Source organism: Salvia splendens, chromosome 8 (genome assembly GCF_004379255.2).
Source record: "Salvia splendens isolate huo1 chromosome 8, SspV2, whole genome shotgun sequence".
Taxonomy (NCBI): Eukaryota; Viridiplantae; Streptophyta; class Magnoliopsida; order Lamiales; family Lamiaceae; genus Salvia; species Salvia splendens.
Genome location: NC_056039.1, coordinates 5,723,094 through 5,738,366, shown reverse-complemented (window position 1 = coordinate 5,738,366; position 15,273 = coordinate 5,723,094). Strand labels below are relative to the sequence as shown.

Sequence of the window (15,273 nt, the reverse complement as noted above, 5' to 3'; positions counted from 1 at the left end):
CTCATGTTTTAATTAAATTTAAAAAAAATTAATTACATTTCACGATAAATAATTTTCGTATAGCAAGTTTATACTTTTATTAATGTAAATTTAATTAGAATACCAATTTGAAATTTTAATCAAAATTATTTTTTATGTGAATATATTATTTTTAAGGAATTTCTAATTTAATTATTTAATTTCATAATAAATAAATTAAATTGAAAATGAAAAGAATGAATTAGTAGAATTCATAAATAGCTAGGAGAAGACATGTTCACGAGACGGAGCATTGCACATTTTGTCTCTTGAATAATAAGTGTAGAATAAAAACTAGCGTGGAACTCATAATTAATTTGTGTAAATATGAGATGAATAAGAGATAGTGTTACTAACGAATTTACCAAATTTATTTGAGTTGGCCGAGTGCCATATGTCTATTGAATTTAATTATAATAAAAATGTAGTTAACGCACGGTTCCTACCTGCAAGAGATTTGACACACTCTTGCAAACTCATTTTGCGGATGCTCATAGAAGTACAACGTCATCATTTGTGCTACACCTCATTGTGTGTACCTAGACATGCACACGGTTCAAAAACCGCCGGTTCCGGTTCGCAACCAACAGTTCACGGCTCAACATTTTCATGAACCGGCCCGCCAAGGGTTCCAGCGGTTCCGGTTCCGGTTCCGATTCAAAAAACCACCGGTTCATGGGGCGGTTCAAAACTTCCGGATTTTGGCCGAAACCGCCGGTTCTGGGCCAGTTCGGCGGTTCGTAATTTTTTTTCATTTTCCTATTTATTTATCTATGAAATGTGCGTAAATGAAATTTAAAAAATCACGATGAAAATTGCAATTTATAAGTTACGATGAAAGTTACAACAATTACAAATCACAAAAAACTTGAAGTCTTAAACAAAAATTTTAAATACGACACTACTAGTCTACAATGAAGCTAATTACAAATTACAAAAAAGACTTGAAGTTCTGAACAATAAATTTATAAGTATATATGCTCTTAGTTGGCGAAGGAGATGTTTCTACATAACTAAATTGAGTACACCTTTAGCAATTCAACCTTAAATGTTGAGTTTAGTCTAACAATCAACAATTATAGTAGAATTGTCAAAAGTTTTCCGGATTTAGCCTTATAGAGAAATCTACTTAACCGACTAGAGTATATACAAATACAATTATTTAATTGTATTTGCATATTTTTAAAGTAGAAACAAATGGGAAAAAAAGAAATAAAGGAAAAAAGACTTGAGCTCAACTTAAATTTAAAATTTAAGTTGAGGTGTCTACGTATCCCCAATGCTCATTTGCATTAGGGAATCAAAGGCCACGTAGTTCTCTTACCTTACTTACGTATTTGGCTTGACCGGCGGTTGACGGTTGGGTTGGCCTATGATTCACCCCCGGTGAATTCTTCTTGTGATTCCTCCTGACGATCATCCCAATAATTTTCTTGTTCTCTGACGTCAGCTTTGGCCGAATCATCAAGTAACATCAACGCTTCCATATTTTTCGCGGAGAGCTTACTTCTTGATTCATCCAACACAAGTGATCCAACACTGAAAGCGGACTCGACGGCGACAGTGGAAGCCGCAACCGAAAAAATCTTATTGGTCATTGACGCAAGTATGGGAAAATCTTTCTCGTGTGTTCCCCAACAATCGAGGACGTCGATTTGAGCGGGAGGGGTAGGACCTTCCTCACAAAAGGAAAAGAGTGAATCGAAATATAAATCTAACTCACTTACCATACCTGAGGTCGACCTTCCGCCGGTACTGTAGCTGTATAGGTCGGCTAATTGGGATTGCGCGTCGGGGTCATCATAATCAGTTTGAAATGTGAAGCCAAAATTATGTTGTTGAGGAGGGGTAGGTCTTCTGACTTGGTGGGTACTGTTATACTTGGTTTCATATTCGGCGTAGAGAGCACGCAAGTTAAACTCGAAGGTTTGTTGGACAATTGATCGGTCCGGGAGGTTTATTTGAAATGTTTCAGTTAGGTTTAATCCCCATTGGTCATTGGTATCCGCTTGCAATGCTTGAAGTGGACCAAGATCAATATAACTCAAATTGTTATAATAAAAATCTAAAATCCTGGAGGTACTGGCTAATTTCCATTTTTGACCCAAGACATTTACAATAAAAAACACTGTTGGAATCTCACTGAAATACTTAAGCCATTTGTCAATTATATAATATAAAACACACATCAATTCAGGAGAAGAGCAATCATTTTTCATCGCAGTTTTAAAACCAAGTGATATATACATGCAATGCTCTAAAACACGAACATCGATGCAATAATAAACACCCGATAATTCAACAGTAACATTTTTGAAATATTTGAACAATTTAAATAAACTAACGCTATGATCCCAATAACTATGCGATAGATATAAATCAGAAACGAGATAGGTTCTAAAAAAAGTCACGCAAAGAACCTTTATGCGTCAAAGTAGAATTCAGACAATCATATGTCGAATTCCATCTATGAGATACATCCATGGTCAAATTCGTATATCTTACCTTCTTTTGATGGCAATACTTCTTCCAAGCTTTGCCAATAGGCGGCTTTTGATGGATTAATCTAATTGTAGTTCTAATAGGACTAACATGTTTTTGTCATAATTCAAGCGCATCTTGTACACATAAATTCAAAATATGACATATGCATCTTTGATGAAAATACTTACCACCAATAACCGGAGCACAAGCCGCAATCAAGTCATTAATACTTACAGTGTTAGCAGTTGCATTATCAAAACCAACAGAAAATATCTTATTGCATAATTGAAATTCATTCAAAACTTGAATAATTAAAGAAGCAATTTCGGGTGCAGTGTGTGGTGTCTCAAATTCTCTAAAACCAACCAAACGCTTGTTCAAAGTCCAACTAAGCAATTTCGGGTGCAGTGTGTGGTGTCTCAAATTCTCTAAAACCAACCAAACGCTTGTTCAAAGTCCAACTATTGTCCACAAAGTGAACCGTAATGCCCATGTATGAATGTCTATTAAAAGAATCAGTCCATACATCTGAGCAAATGTTCACTTTGCGTCCCAAGGTTAGTAAATAACGTGATAATTCAACTTTTTTCTCCAAACATTGTCGAACGGTAGATCGTTGAACTGTCATTCGACCTACTCTTTTGATAGCCACGTTCAAACCACTTTGCATAGTAACCTCAAATTTTTTGTCATCATAAACATTAAAAGGAAAATGCTTCATTGCAACCCATCTAGTCATAACGTCAGCAAAATTTGTAGGATCATATTTAAAAAGAAGCGTACCTGACGAACCTGAGCAACCGGGTTGGAAGTTTAGTTGGGTTTGGGTAGAGGCAGTGCCACATTCTACCGGATGCTTTGTCACCAAATGACGACGGAGGGTGCCATATCCCCCACCACTCGCAAATTTATAGACTTTATCATAATAGTTACAATATGCATGAAACGCCGATGTCTCTTCTTGAGAGAGCGGATCATTAGGACTTGGAATTACCATCCGGGCCTTATTGTAGTGTTTAACAAAAATATCAGATTTCAATAATTTTTTGTGGGTGGAGGGGGGGCATGTCCTCATTTCCGCCGGTGCTAGACGGAATACGAGAATGAGATCTATCATCATTGTTGTCCGAGTCCGACGATATAGACACGTCGTACTCGTCATCTTGTTGTCGGGAACTACCACCGCCCGTCCCCCCACCTTGATACATTTCAGGGAGTAGCATGGCGGTCCTATGATCTTCTTCTATCTATAAATATTATATAAGTTGAAGTTTTAATTAGGAACACAAAAAAAAACTTAAAAAACTCAATCTTATGAAATTATGAATTGTAAAATTAATTTTATTTTTTAGAACTTACTTGCATGCGTTCAGCCGCCACTCGGGAAACCTCTTCCATAACTTCTCGACGACTAGGTCGCTTTGATCTTTGGGGACGACTACTTTGATCTTGGGCAATTCCTTTGCCCCGATCACCACGTCCCGGTCCACCACGAGAAGAAGACATAATGCAAAATGAAAGTAGTATGGAATATAGAGTATCGAATAAATGGTAAATTACGAACACAACAACAAATATAGTAGTAAACAACTTGAGCAATTAGAGAGAATGATGATAGAGAATAGAGAAATTGAGATTGAGAAGGAAATCCTTGTGAACACAAGCATGATTCACAAGAATGAAGTGAGTAAAATGATGGGGAAAGTGGGGTATTTATAGGAGAAAAATTGGAAGAAATAAAAAAAAATAAAAACAAATTCAAATTTCAAATTTCGACCGGTTTACCGCCTGAACCGGTGGTTCAGTCCACGGTTTCTGACGGAAACCGCCTGTTTCTGACAGGTTTTCAGGCCTGTACACTGCCACCTATACGCTGCCACCTGAAAAAGGTCCGAAACCATCGAAAACCGGCGATTCAAACCGTCGGTTTTTCTGCACACCTAGCATGAAAACCTACGCCCTAGCCGGAATCCGACCATTGGAACCGTTGAACCGCCGGTTCAAACCGGCTAACCGGCGGTTACGGTTCACGTTTTTTCTGAATCTGAACCGGCCCGCTTAAACCGCCGGCGCCGGTTCTTGTTCCGGTTTGTGAACCGGTGGTTCCGTACCGCCAGTTAACCGACGGTCCGATTCGGTTTGTGCATACCTATGTGTACCAAAAAAATAAAGCATTAATAACTCAATTGTGGATGCCTTTAATAACTTGTGCTATGGCTCATTGTGTGGACGATAAAAACAAAGCATTAATATCCTCAATTACTTCGTTATCCATGCAGTTAACGAATTATACTTTTCCCCTTTAAAACTAATGTTTTTTAAAACAATACGAATTTTAATGCATAATTGTTAAAATAAAAGATAAAAAAGAGAAAAAATAATTAGAGATGGATTTAGTAGTACCAATTAATTCTTTAACCATCTATAAAAAAGTGTGTGCGGACGCTCGCGCGCATGTGATTATTTGTCTATTCTTCCTGAATGCAATTTTCATTTTCTAATCAGGGATATATCAATTCGTAGAAGTCCTTCTTGTCAAACCATCGTGTCTGTTAGTATTAAATACTAGTACTGTTGGAATTTTTGGGCTTCCACATGACTAATTTAATGTGTATGGCTATCTTTTAGTTGCCCAATTAAAGTGATTCAATAAAGATTAAGTTTGGGCTTAAAGTGTATTTATTTGTTATGGAAATAAGTGTAGATACCATTTTGTGATTTTCTATTTGATGAGGGACCGAATAGAAAATAAAGGTTCTTATATTTATATAAATATAAGATTAGGTTATGGTCCCCAGACGTCAGAAGAACGTTCAATATCTCTGTATTCTCTCGGCAGACTATTGTGAAGGACGTCTCTGATCGTTTGGAAGATCCATAGCCGCTGCAAAGCAATTCCACCGTTTAATTCGTTATGGATCAAGGTACGCTTCCGCTCTACAGTTTATGCTCCTTCTCCGTCGTTCTTGGTTAATCATCATAGAGAGCTTTATGTAATTGTTCACTCAATTATTCCAACAAGTGGTATCAGAGCCACTCTATTGAAGATTCTCTAAGAATTGGGAAAAGGAAAATTAGGGTTTATGTTACTGTTTGATTTATAAATCCATAAAAATAAGGGCTTGCGTTTCGGTGGATTTATATAACTGTCTTGCCGATGAATTGAAAATTCAGGCTTATCGTGAATATTTGGTTGAATGTATTATGTGGTTTTGTGTTTGCGCATTCGTATACAACCGCTGCAATCTATGAATTGTTTTATAAATAATGTTTTGCTCGCCTATCATGACTATTTATTTGGTGAATAGAGTTTCAATCTAAATTACAGTAAAGCATGATGAATTAATGATTTTCTCAATTCTTGATTTGTGCTTGGCCGAGAGTTATGATGAATTAAGTTTGGTTTTATGGATTGCAAACTTTCCATGTTTTATTTTGGGTTAATGGAATAACAGTAATCATAAGCATGTGTATGGAATCAAATAGGTTAATGAGTTAGAGTTTTGTGTTCATGTGGTATGCACGCATACCGATTCGTTTTTGTTAATTCAGTTTATGCAAGGAACCTCCCAATTTGTATATTCTTGTCAAGTGATTAAGGTTTTCGATCCGGCATATTTTGGTGAATTCATGAAATCTAGGATTATGTTTTATGGATTTGTCTGGTTGTTTTGACGTTGCTTATGGTTATCTATGTTTGGTTGTTCGTTCTTGGGAACATCAAAATTCGGATTTTGTCGATTTTAATAAAAATCGGATTCAGAAAAATTATACGGAATCCCATTAGGAGAAAGCAATTTGAAATTTGCTGGGGAGCTATTGGGCTGGCCGTAAGGATTTAACGACTTGCTGAGTTTGCAAGGTATGCGAACCCAGTGACTCGTTGGCTAGTCACTGTATTCCAGAAAGTAATCAACGACTTGCTTGCAAGCGTTTGTATTCAGTTTTAAAATTATAAATTCAAAATTTGGGTACATCTCATGTTCCTTATTTTCTACTAATGAGTGTGTATTTTAATGCGGATATTAGTCGGCCAAAAGGAAGATTAATATTTGGCACGAAATACACATATACTTATGGTAATAAATACGTGACAATTATCCAGTTTTCTTGTGAGTGGTGTGATGCCAAAAGGTGGACGCTACTTAACAGGATTTTATTGTTAGTATTTAACCACTGTAAGGAGGTCGTCATTTACAAGTTCATATTACTGTCAAAAGACTTGATGTGGATGTTGTGCTCAGAACCTCGTAATGTTTTACTAATGTTCAAAGTAGATTAGTCGAAGTTAGACGTTGCAAAAGTAACCTCTCTTGTCTAGACTTCTTTATTGCGAATGTTAGGACGGTATGTGTGTGTGTATTTTAATGCGGATGTTAGTCGGCCAAAAGGAAGATTAATGTTTGGCACGGAATGCATACATACATGTGGTGATAAATACGTGATAATTATTCAGTGTTCATGTGAGTAGTGTGATGCCAAAAGGTGGACACTACTTGACCGATCTTATTGTCAGTGTTTGATCACTACGATGAGGTTACCAATTACAAATTCATATTACTGTCAAAAGACTTGATATGGATGTTGTGCCGGTACCTCGAGATGTTACCTTCTTATTTGAATTTCATTATGTGAGCATGGCAATTATTTCGTTTTGTTCTCTGTTCATTTATGATGTCTGCTTCTGCGGTTTCTTTCAACATGAACAATATGTTAGTGTTCAATGGGTCAAATTTTAAGGATTGGAAAGATAATACTCTAATTACTCTGGGTTGCATGGATCTGGATTACGTGCTAAGGACCGAGCAATTTGTTTCTCGTATGGATCATAGTACTCTTGATCAAAGGAGAAACTGTGAGAAATGAAAATGCTTGAATCGCGTAAGTCTACTGATCATTGGGTTTAGCATCCTAGAAGCCTTTCGAGGAACTGCATCTAAGTATATCACTAAGGCGGTGAATATACCTTGCCAAAAATTAAGGAACGTTTTGCGAAAAACGATAAGGCTGAGACAAGCGTGTATGATCTCAATAAAGTATAAAGGCAAGGGCAACATGAGGGAGCACATTATGAAAATGTCTCATGTTGCTTCACTTAAACTTGAATTCTAAAGACTTGCTTGTGCATTTGGTGTTGCACATCTGGTCAATGTATCAAGAAATAAAGTAAAGGGCATTAAGAAAAAGTGTATTGAGAATTCTGCTATAGATAAGGGTTCATCACAAAAGAAACAACATAAGGATAATGATAGTTGTTTCGTTTGTGGTAAACAATATATAAAGAAGAATTGTAAATATCACGCATGACAAGAAAAGGAAGTTGCAATTCTTATTTTGGTCTGTTTTGAAGTTAATTTGGATTTAATCCCTAATGACATTTAGTGGGTAGATTCTGGTGCTACTGCTCACATTAAGGTTATCAATGTAAGGTTGTCTGAGCTGTCGAAAGTCAATTGATGGTGAAAGATACATCTATATAGGATATGACAAATCGGTGGAAGTAGAGACTATTGGGCATTGTAGATTGTTATTAAAGACTGGAATTATTCTGTTTTGAAGGATACTTTATTGTACTGTCTTTAGACAAAATTTGGTTTCTATTTCTGCTTTGAACAAATTTGGTTTCTCTTGTTCATTCAGAAATAGTAAAGTTCCTCCTTCAAATAATTCTAATATTGTGGGCACTGTTTCCTTAAGTGCATATAACGATCTTTGTATGCTCAATTATGTTACTTCATATTCAGAAGCTTTACATGTTGAATCAAAAAGGGACTAAACAAATTAAATAATGAAAATTTGGTTAATTTATGGCACAAGTACTTAGGTCATATCTCGAAATAAAGGATTGTGAGCCTTGTGTCAGATGGTATATTGAATACACTTATCTTTTCAGATGTTGATTTGTGGGTTCAATGTATCGAAGGAAAGCAGACCAAACATAAGAAATTAGGTGCCGACAGAGGTATAGACGTCTTAGAATTGATATATACAGACATTTGTGGTTCATTCTCTTTGGTTTCATGGAATGGTCAACAATATTTTATATCAAGTATAGACGACTGTTCTCATTATGGGTACCGATATTTAACCAATGCAAAGTCTGAGGTTCTAGACAAGTTCAAAATATTCAGAGCTAATGTTGAGCTCCAACTCGACAAAGGCATTAAGAAAGTCAAATCTAGTTCGTGGTGGCGAATACTACTATAGAAATGACTGCTCAAGTGAACAATGTCAAAGACCTTTTGTCCTCTATTCGGAAGAGTGGTCGTCCCTTAGTACACCATGTCGGGATCGCACGGAATGAGTGGTGTAGCTGAAAGATGAAATATAACTCTTAAAGATATGTGAAGGAGTATGATTTATCATTCTTCTTTGTCACATTCGCCTTGGGGAGAGACATTAAAGACTATAGCATATATTCTCATTTGGTCATCTAGAAAATTTACGGATTTTTAAATTTTATGATCCCACTAAAGGAACTAATTTGGGACGAGATATATAGTATTCTTTGAGGATGTTGAGTTTGGGGGGAAGAGTGTATTAAGGAACATTACTTTTGAGGAGGAGTCTGTATAGACACCTACTACTGCTTCTGACAATGTCCAAGTATAAATTACTATCATTGAAGAAGAAGCAGATTAAGAACCTCAAGATGATAATGTTATAAACATTCAATCTCATGTGGATAATGTTATTTAAAGTCAATCTCAACAACCTCAATTAAGACTCTCGTAAATTGTACCATAAATTTTATAAAGTAGTTCTTTCATTTGGATTCAGAAAGAATGCTATTGATGGTTGTGTGTATCACAAGTTCAGTGGGAGCATATGCATCTTCTTGGGGAATATTGCACAACACCAAGAGTCACTCTTGAAGAAATTTGAGGTGAAAGATCTTAGGAGAACCTCTTTTGTATTTGGAATCGAAATAAATTGAGATAACTCTTGAGATATTCTTCGGTTGTCACAAAAGGGATATATTGAAAAAGTGCCTAAAGTATTTGAGATGCATAATTGCAATTAAAGAAATACCCCTATGACTAAGGGAGACAAACCTAGTCTCATTCAATGCCCTAAGATAAATCTTGAGATTTAGAAAATGCAGAAGGTTCTGTATGCTTCGGCAATTGGGAGCCTAATGTGTGCTCAAGTGTTTATTAGACCCAATTTGGTTTTAATTTTTTATATGTTGGGCAGATATCTCAATAACCCGATATGGATCATTATGAAGCAGCGAAACGTGTTATGAGATATTTATAGAGAACTAAGCATTACATGCTCGCATACAGAAAATCAGATCATTTGGAGAGATCTTTAGGCATTTTGATTCTGATTTTGTTAGATGCCAATACAGTAAATGATCCATTTTAGGTTACGTGTGCCTGTTGGCCGTGGAGCCATTTCGTGGAGAAGTGCTGAGCAAACACTTGTAGCTACTTCTGCCATGACAACAGAATTCGTAACTTGTTTTGGGCATCTAGTTATTGAATATAACTGTGAAATTTTGTCACTAAGCTGCATATTGTTAAAGGTATTGAAAGACCACTAAAGTTATGTTGTGACAATAACCCTGCAGTAATGTATTCAAAACAACAAGAGCTCTGCTATGTCATAGTTTCTTGGTTGTAAATTAAAGTTCAGAATGGACAAATACCTATAGAGCATAAGAGAACGCATTTGATAGCAAATTCGTTCACTAAAGGACTAACACTCAAGGTCTTTCATGGGCATGTAGCCCAAATGGGTGTTATGTTGTTTAAGGATACTTCCGTTCAGTGGGAGTAATTTTGGTTATTGCTCTATATTGTGTTTTGAACATGCAGTTATAAAACTCATGTTATTCTCTGCAGAAATAAAGTATTATGTTTTGTCCATTATTTGTGTTATTTGGTTTTGGTTTGATCTCATTAAGGATTTGGGAGGACCAGTTGGAAATAGGCATGTATGATCACCTTGCATGAAGTTTCCATGCTACACTCCATAATTGATCTGTTGTTGATTATGTTAGCATATGTGATTACTGATGGGTTTAATCATGAAAAAATATGGTGACTGCCTCTTTAGTCCTATGCCGATATGATTGATAATAAGATTGTTCGGGAATACACTATGTGATAGCATATTTGAGCGCTCATTCGGTTTGTACACATTTATTTGGTGTCATGTGTTGCCCAAGTGGGAGATTGTTGGAATTTTTGGGCTTCCACATGACTAATTTAATGTGTATGGCTATCTTTTAGTTGCCCAATTAAAGTGATTCAATAAAGATTAAGTTTGGGCTTAAAGTGTATTTATTTGTTATGGAAATAAGTGTAGATTCCATTTTGTGATTTTCTATTTGATGAGGGACCGAATAGAAAATAAAGGTTCTTATATTTATATAAATATAAGATTAGGTTATGGTCCCCAGACGTCAGAAGAACGTTCAATATCTCTGTATTCTCTCGGCAGACTATTGTGAAGGACGTCTCTGATCGTTTGGAAGATCCATAGCCGCTGCAAAGCAATTCCACCGTTTAATTCGTTATGGATCAAGGTACGCTTCCGCTCTACAGTTTATGCTCCTTCTCCGTCGTTCTTGGTTAATCATCATAGAGAGCTTTATGTAATTGTTCACTCAATTATTCCAACAAGTACTACTATCATTTCATCGCATTAAATTTTTTTAATCGTAGCTGTTAAATTGTATGTCATCGTCGATAATATTGGAAGATTATATTCCAATGAGTACTGTTCAATTATATACATGATAGTAAATATACAAAATCTAACTCGTTACTTAGTCCACAAATCAAATGTAATAGACAAATTTGGGTTACTACTTACTACTAATTTTTTAGTCCACCACTAATAGTATGATTCGATTGATTTACCAGCTTTGTGCTGCAACGTATAAAAATCGTACATAAAGAACTAATTTCTGATGAATTCAAGATTTCAAAAAAATTAATTAACTCTTACAGTATATTATTTTGATTATTTTTACTCGTCTACTGAAGTTTCACTTTAGATTTTAGTCTATTAACTCTTATGGTCACCTTCTTACTAATCTTGCGAATTTATCAAGAAATCTTGATTTTGGCGCATTTATTGGTTAGGTATACATCTGAACTTTCGCAGCTAGAATAAGTAAAATTGGCGCAAGATTTAGCTTACCAAATCATTCATTTAAGTATTAAAATATTAAAAGACGACTCTATATAAAGTAGCTTCAACTCACCATTTGTTCACATAATCACACACCTCCCATCTTTCTCATTTCAAGCACCTTTTTATTTTAATTTTTTTTGCTATGGAAGAAAGTAAAATTCTCCAACATTTCGAGGGAAAGACCATTTTAGTCACTGGTTCCACTGGCTTTTTAGCAAAGAGTACTCTCTCTCTCTCTTGTTATTGTTCCTAATTTGCCTGGTTCTAATTAATGTTTTTCTTTTTGATATATTTGTTGGTGACTTTTTTAGTATTTCTAGAGAAGATACTTCGATTGCAACCCAATGTGAAGAAATTATTTCTTCTAATGAGAGAGACCCCTAAATTATCTGTCCAGCAACGTTTTGAAGAAGAGGTAAGAGACCAACTCAATGCATGGTAGTTGTATTAATGTATTATATATGTAATTATACATCTCCCATCCTAATTTTTATTTTTGTATGCTCCTTTCAAATCTACTTACATGCTACCCTTAGGAGAGAGAAAAAATGAGTCTCCAACTAAATATTTCATCTTTGTGTGGTCAATATTAATTTATGCATATATACAGCATAATTGTGGAGATGTTAACGGCGTATTGGGCATTAATTAACTATTCGTTGTTTTTTAGTTTATAATAATTATTTAATTGGAATGCTAAAGTTGTTAACCTAGCTAGTGTATCGGTTATGCATTAAAAAAATAGAATTTTCTATTTCCAAAACCCCATAAGTCAATAGTACCAATGAAAAACATTTTAAACTAAAATTTCGTCACATTAAGCTTCGTAACAAGCTAGTTGCCATTTCTTAATTCTTTATTATCTAAAAAAAACTAAATTTAGTTATTTGTATGATTTGTATATAGGTCGTGGGCACAGAGCTATTTCGAGTTCTCAGAGAAAAACATGGGGAAGATTTCAAATCTATAATATCTTCAAAAGTTGTACCTTTATCGGGCGATGTTGGTTATGAAAATTTGGGTATAGCTGATGCACAACTGCGACAACAAATGTGGCAAGAAATTAATATTATTGTCAACTCAGCCGCAACTACCAAATTCGATGAGAGGTGTGGGATAATTTCAGCTACATAAATCAAATTAATTAAGGAAATTTTTAAATAACAAAATCGGATGTTGACTTTACACTTTTATTTTGGTATTTTGAAATATAGGTATGATGTAGCATTTGAAATAAATTCATTGGGAGCCAAGCATGTTCAAGACTTTGGCACAAAATGTTCGAAACTAGATATGCTTCTTCACGTCTCCACAGGTTAGTTATTTAGGGTTTGAACAAATTGCTATATAGTAAATATTTAATTTTTCGAATTTCATTTCTATCGACTTAATTAGATCATAAAGTTGGTAACAAATGCTCATTAATTTTTCCAATTAAATTTTGAATGTGTAGCCTATGTGCATGGCACTAGGGTTGGATTGATGCAAGAAAAGGCTTTTTGTATGGGTGAAACCCTTCCTGGTGCCAAAATACCATATTTAGATATCAATGAAGAGAAGATTGTAATTCAGGAAAAGTTAAGGTCGCTCCAAACCCAGAAGCTGTCGGAAAGAGATATCACTCGCGCTATGAAGGACTTCGGCATCGAAAGGTTCTTTCCCTTCCATGTATTTTTCTCTTGTTTATACATAGTGAATTACTAATATACTATCATGTATGCATGCTTTGGACTCATATAATTGGTGTAAATTAAAATTTTAAATTTTGAATTGTATGAGCAGAGCAATGCTGCATGGTTGGCCTAATACATACGTATTTACAAAGGCAATGGGGGAAATGCTGCTGGAGAGACTCAACCAAAATTGCAATGTTGTTATTATTCGTCCCACTATTATTACAAGCACTTTCAAAGATCCATTTCCTGGTTGGATCGAAGGTCTAAGGTGCATTTATTTCATTACTTATTTAATTCATCTCTCTCTCTAATATTAAATATAGATATTTACTAAGTATTATAAAAGTTAACTTTGAATAAAGTTATTTGATACTTGTAGTAGTAATATATTTTTGTGGGTGACCAACAGAACTTTGGATAGCATCTTTGTTGCTTATGGTAAAGGGAATATCAAATTCTTTGTAGGTGATCCAGACTCGGCTATTGACTTGGTAAGCTAATATTGTTTAAAGAAGGATTTTTTTATGAAGTACTATATAAATGTATCTACAACTATAAGTAATTATTATTGACATAATTTAATTCTAGGTACCAGGTGACATGGTGGTAAATTGCATGATTGCAGTAATAGCAACACATTCAAATCCAATTAATGAAAAAGAGGGTATAATTGTATACCAAATAGGTTCATCGAGGCGAAATCCTGTGAAATATGATGAGCTTAAGTGGTTTATGCTTCGTTATTTAAACAATAATCCATTGATTGATAGCTGCGGCAAGCCTATCAAAGTTGCCCCTCCAGTTATTCTGAATACAATGCCTAGCTTTCACAATTATATTTCTTTCCACTATTTGCCCTTTGTCCAGGTCAGCTTTTATTTACTATCATCCTAAATAAATTAATTTATTCAGTAATATTGGGCTAATATTTAATTATATCTGAGTGGTTTAACAGATGCTTGGATTGGCAAATATGATATGCTGCAATTTTTTTGAAAGTTCATACACTAGTGCAAAACGAAGAATCAATCAAGCAATGAGACTGGCTGACCTTTACAAGCCTTACTTGTTTTCACAAGCAATGTATGTATTTTTCATAAATTTATCTAACTATGTGGGAAAAAATCATCTTATTTAATTTAATACTATGTTTTATGTTTTATTGACAGCTTTGATGACAGTAACACTGAGAATTTACGAATGAGGATTAGAGGAAGGAATATCGATATGGAATTGTTTAATTTTGATATCAAGTGCATTATGTGGGATGACTACCTTTTGAACACTCATTTTCTTGGAATAGCCAAATATGTCTTGAGTGGCTAGTTGTGATAGTGTGATTATATATCTACACTTGATCCCTTCCTCTCTCTCCTTGGATAACTTGTACTATTATTAATTTTTATTTGGCCAAATATATTCACTTTATCTAAATTATATTACTTGTATACATGGAGATTAATTATCCATATTGTTTATTAATCATTTTGTCAAACGGTTAAGAAAAATGTTGTATAATTTGCTGACTATTGTGCAAAAATGTGATTTTATGGGTATGTTCCGACCGACCCATTTCATTTTCCATGAACAAAAGAAAAAGGTTCAAGGGCTTTAAAATGTGTAGAAGGCCGGCTGGGCTATATGCAGTAATTTTAAAGCTGCGTAATTGGGTTTAGACAGTAAATGGGCTGATTATCATTAAAAGGGAATTAATTTCTCTTTTTGAGAAAAGATATCAGTTTAGCCCGAATTAAAAGATTTTAGTGTTTAAATAGAAATACAGTTTCCTTATTAGTTCTATATGAAAATGTGAATAGAATTGAGTAATACAATTCGATACTTATAAAAGGAGAGAGAGTTTTCTAGATATTTACATGAATGTTAGTATAAATTATTTTCCACTTATATACTCCCTCCGTCCCCAAAAAATATTCACTTTGCGGAC

At 34.7% G+C, this 15,273-nt stretch overlaps 1 protein-coding gene across 1 annotated transcript; it reads left to right on the top strand.

Moving 5' to 3' along the window:
- Window positions 1–11,794: 11,794 nt before the first annotated feature.
- On the top strand, window positions 11,795–14,654 carry LOC121745646 (probable fatty acyl-CoA reductase 4). The gene is made up of 10 exons (XM_042139630.1): window positions 11,795–11,873; window positions 11,964–12,067; window positions 12,559–12,761; window positions 12,867–12,967; window positions 13,106–13,304; window positions 13,435–13,596; window positions 13,738–13,819; window positions 13,917–14,195; window positions 14,284–14,411; window positions 14,498–14,654. The coding sequence occupies exons 1-10, from the start codon at window positions 11,795–11,797 to the stop codon at window positions 14,652–14,654; spliced, it is 1,494 nt and encodes a 497-aa protein (XP_041995564.1).
- The last annotated feature ends 619 nt before the right edge of the window (window positions 14,655–15,273 follow it).

Coding starts and splice junctions, on each gene's coding strand:
- LOC121745646 (XM_042139630.1), top strand. CDS start 11,795: ATGGAAGAAAGTAAAATTCTCCAACATTTCGAGGGAAAGACCATTTTA. Junction 12,968..13,105: donor GCTTCTTCACGTCTCCACAG/GTTAGTTATTTA, acceptor TTGAATGTGTAG/CCTATGTGCATGGCACTAGG. Junction 13,305..13,434: donor AAGGACTTCGGCATCGAAAG/GTTCTTTCCCTT, acceptor TTGTATGAGCAG/AGCAATGCTGCATGGTTGGC.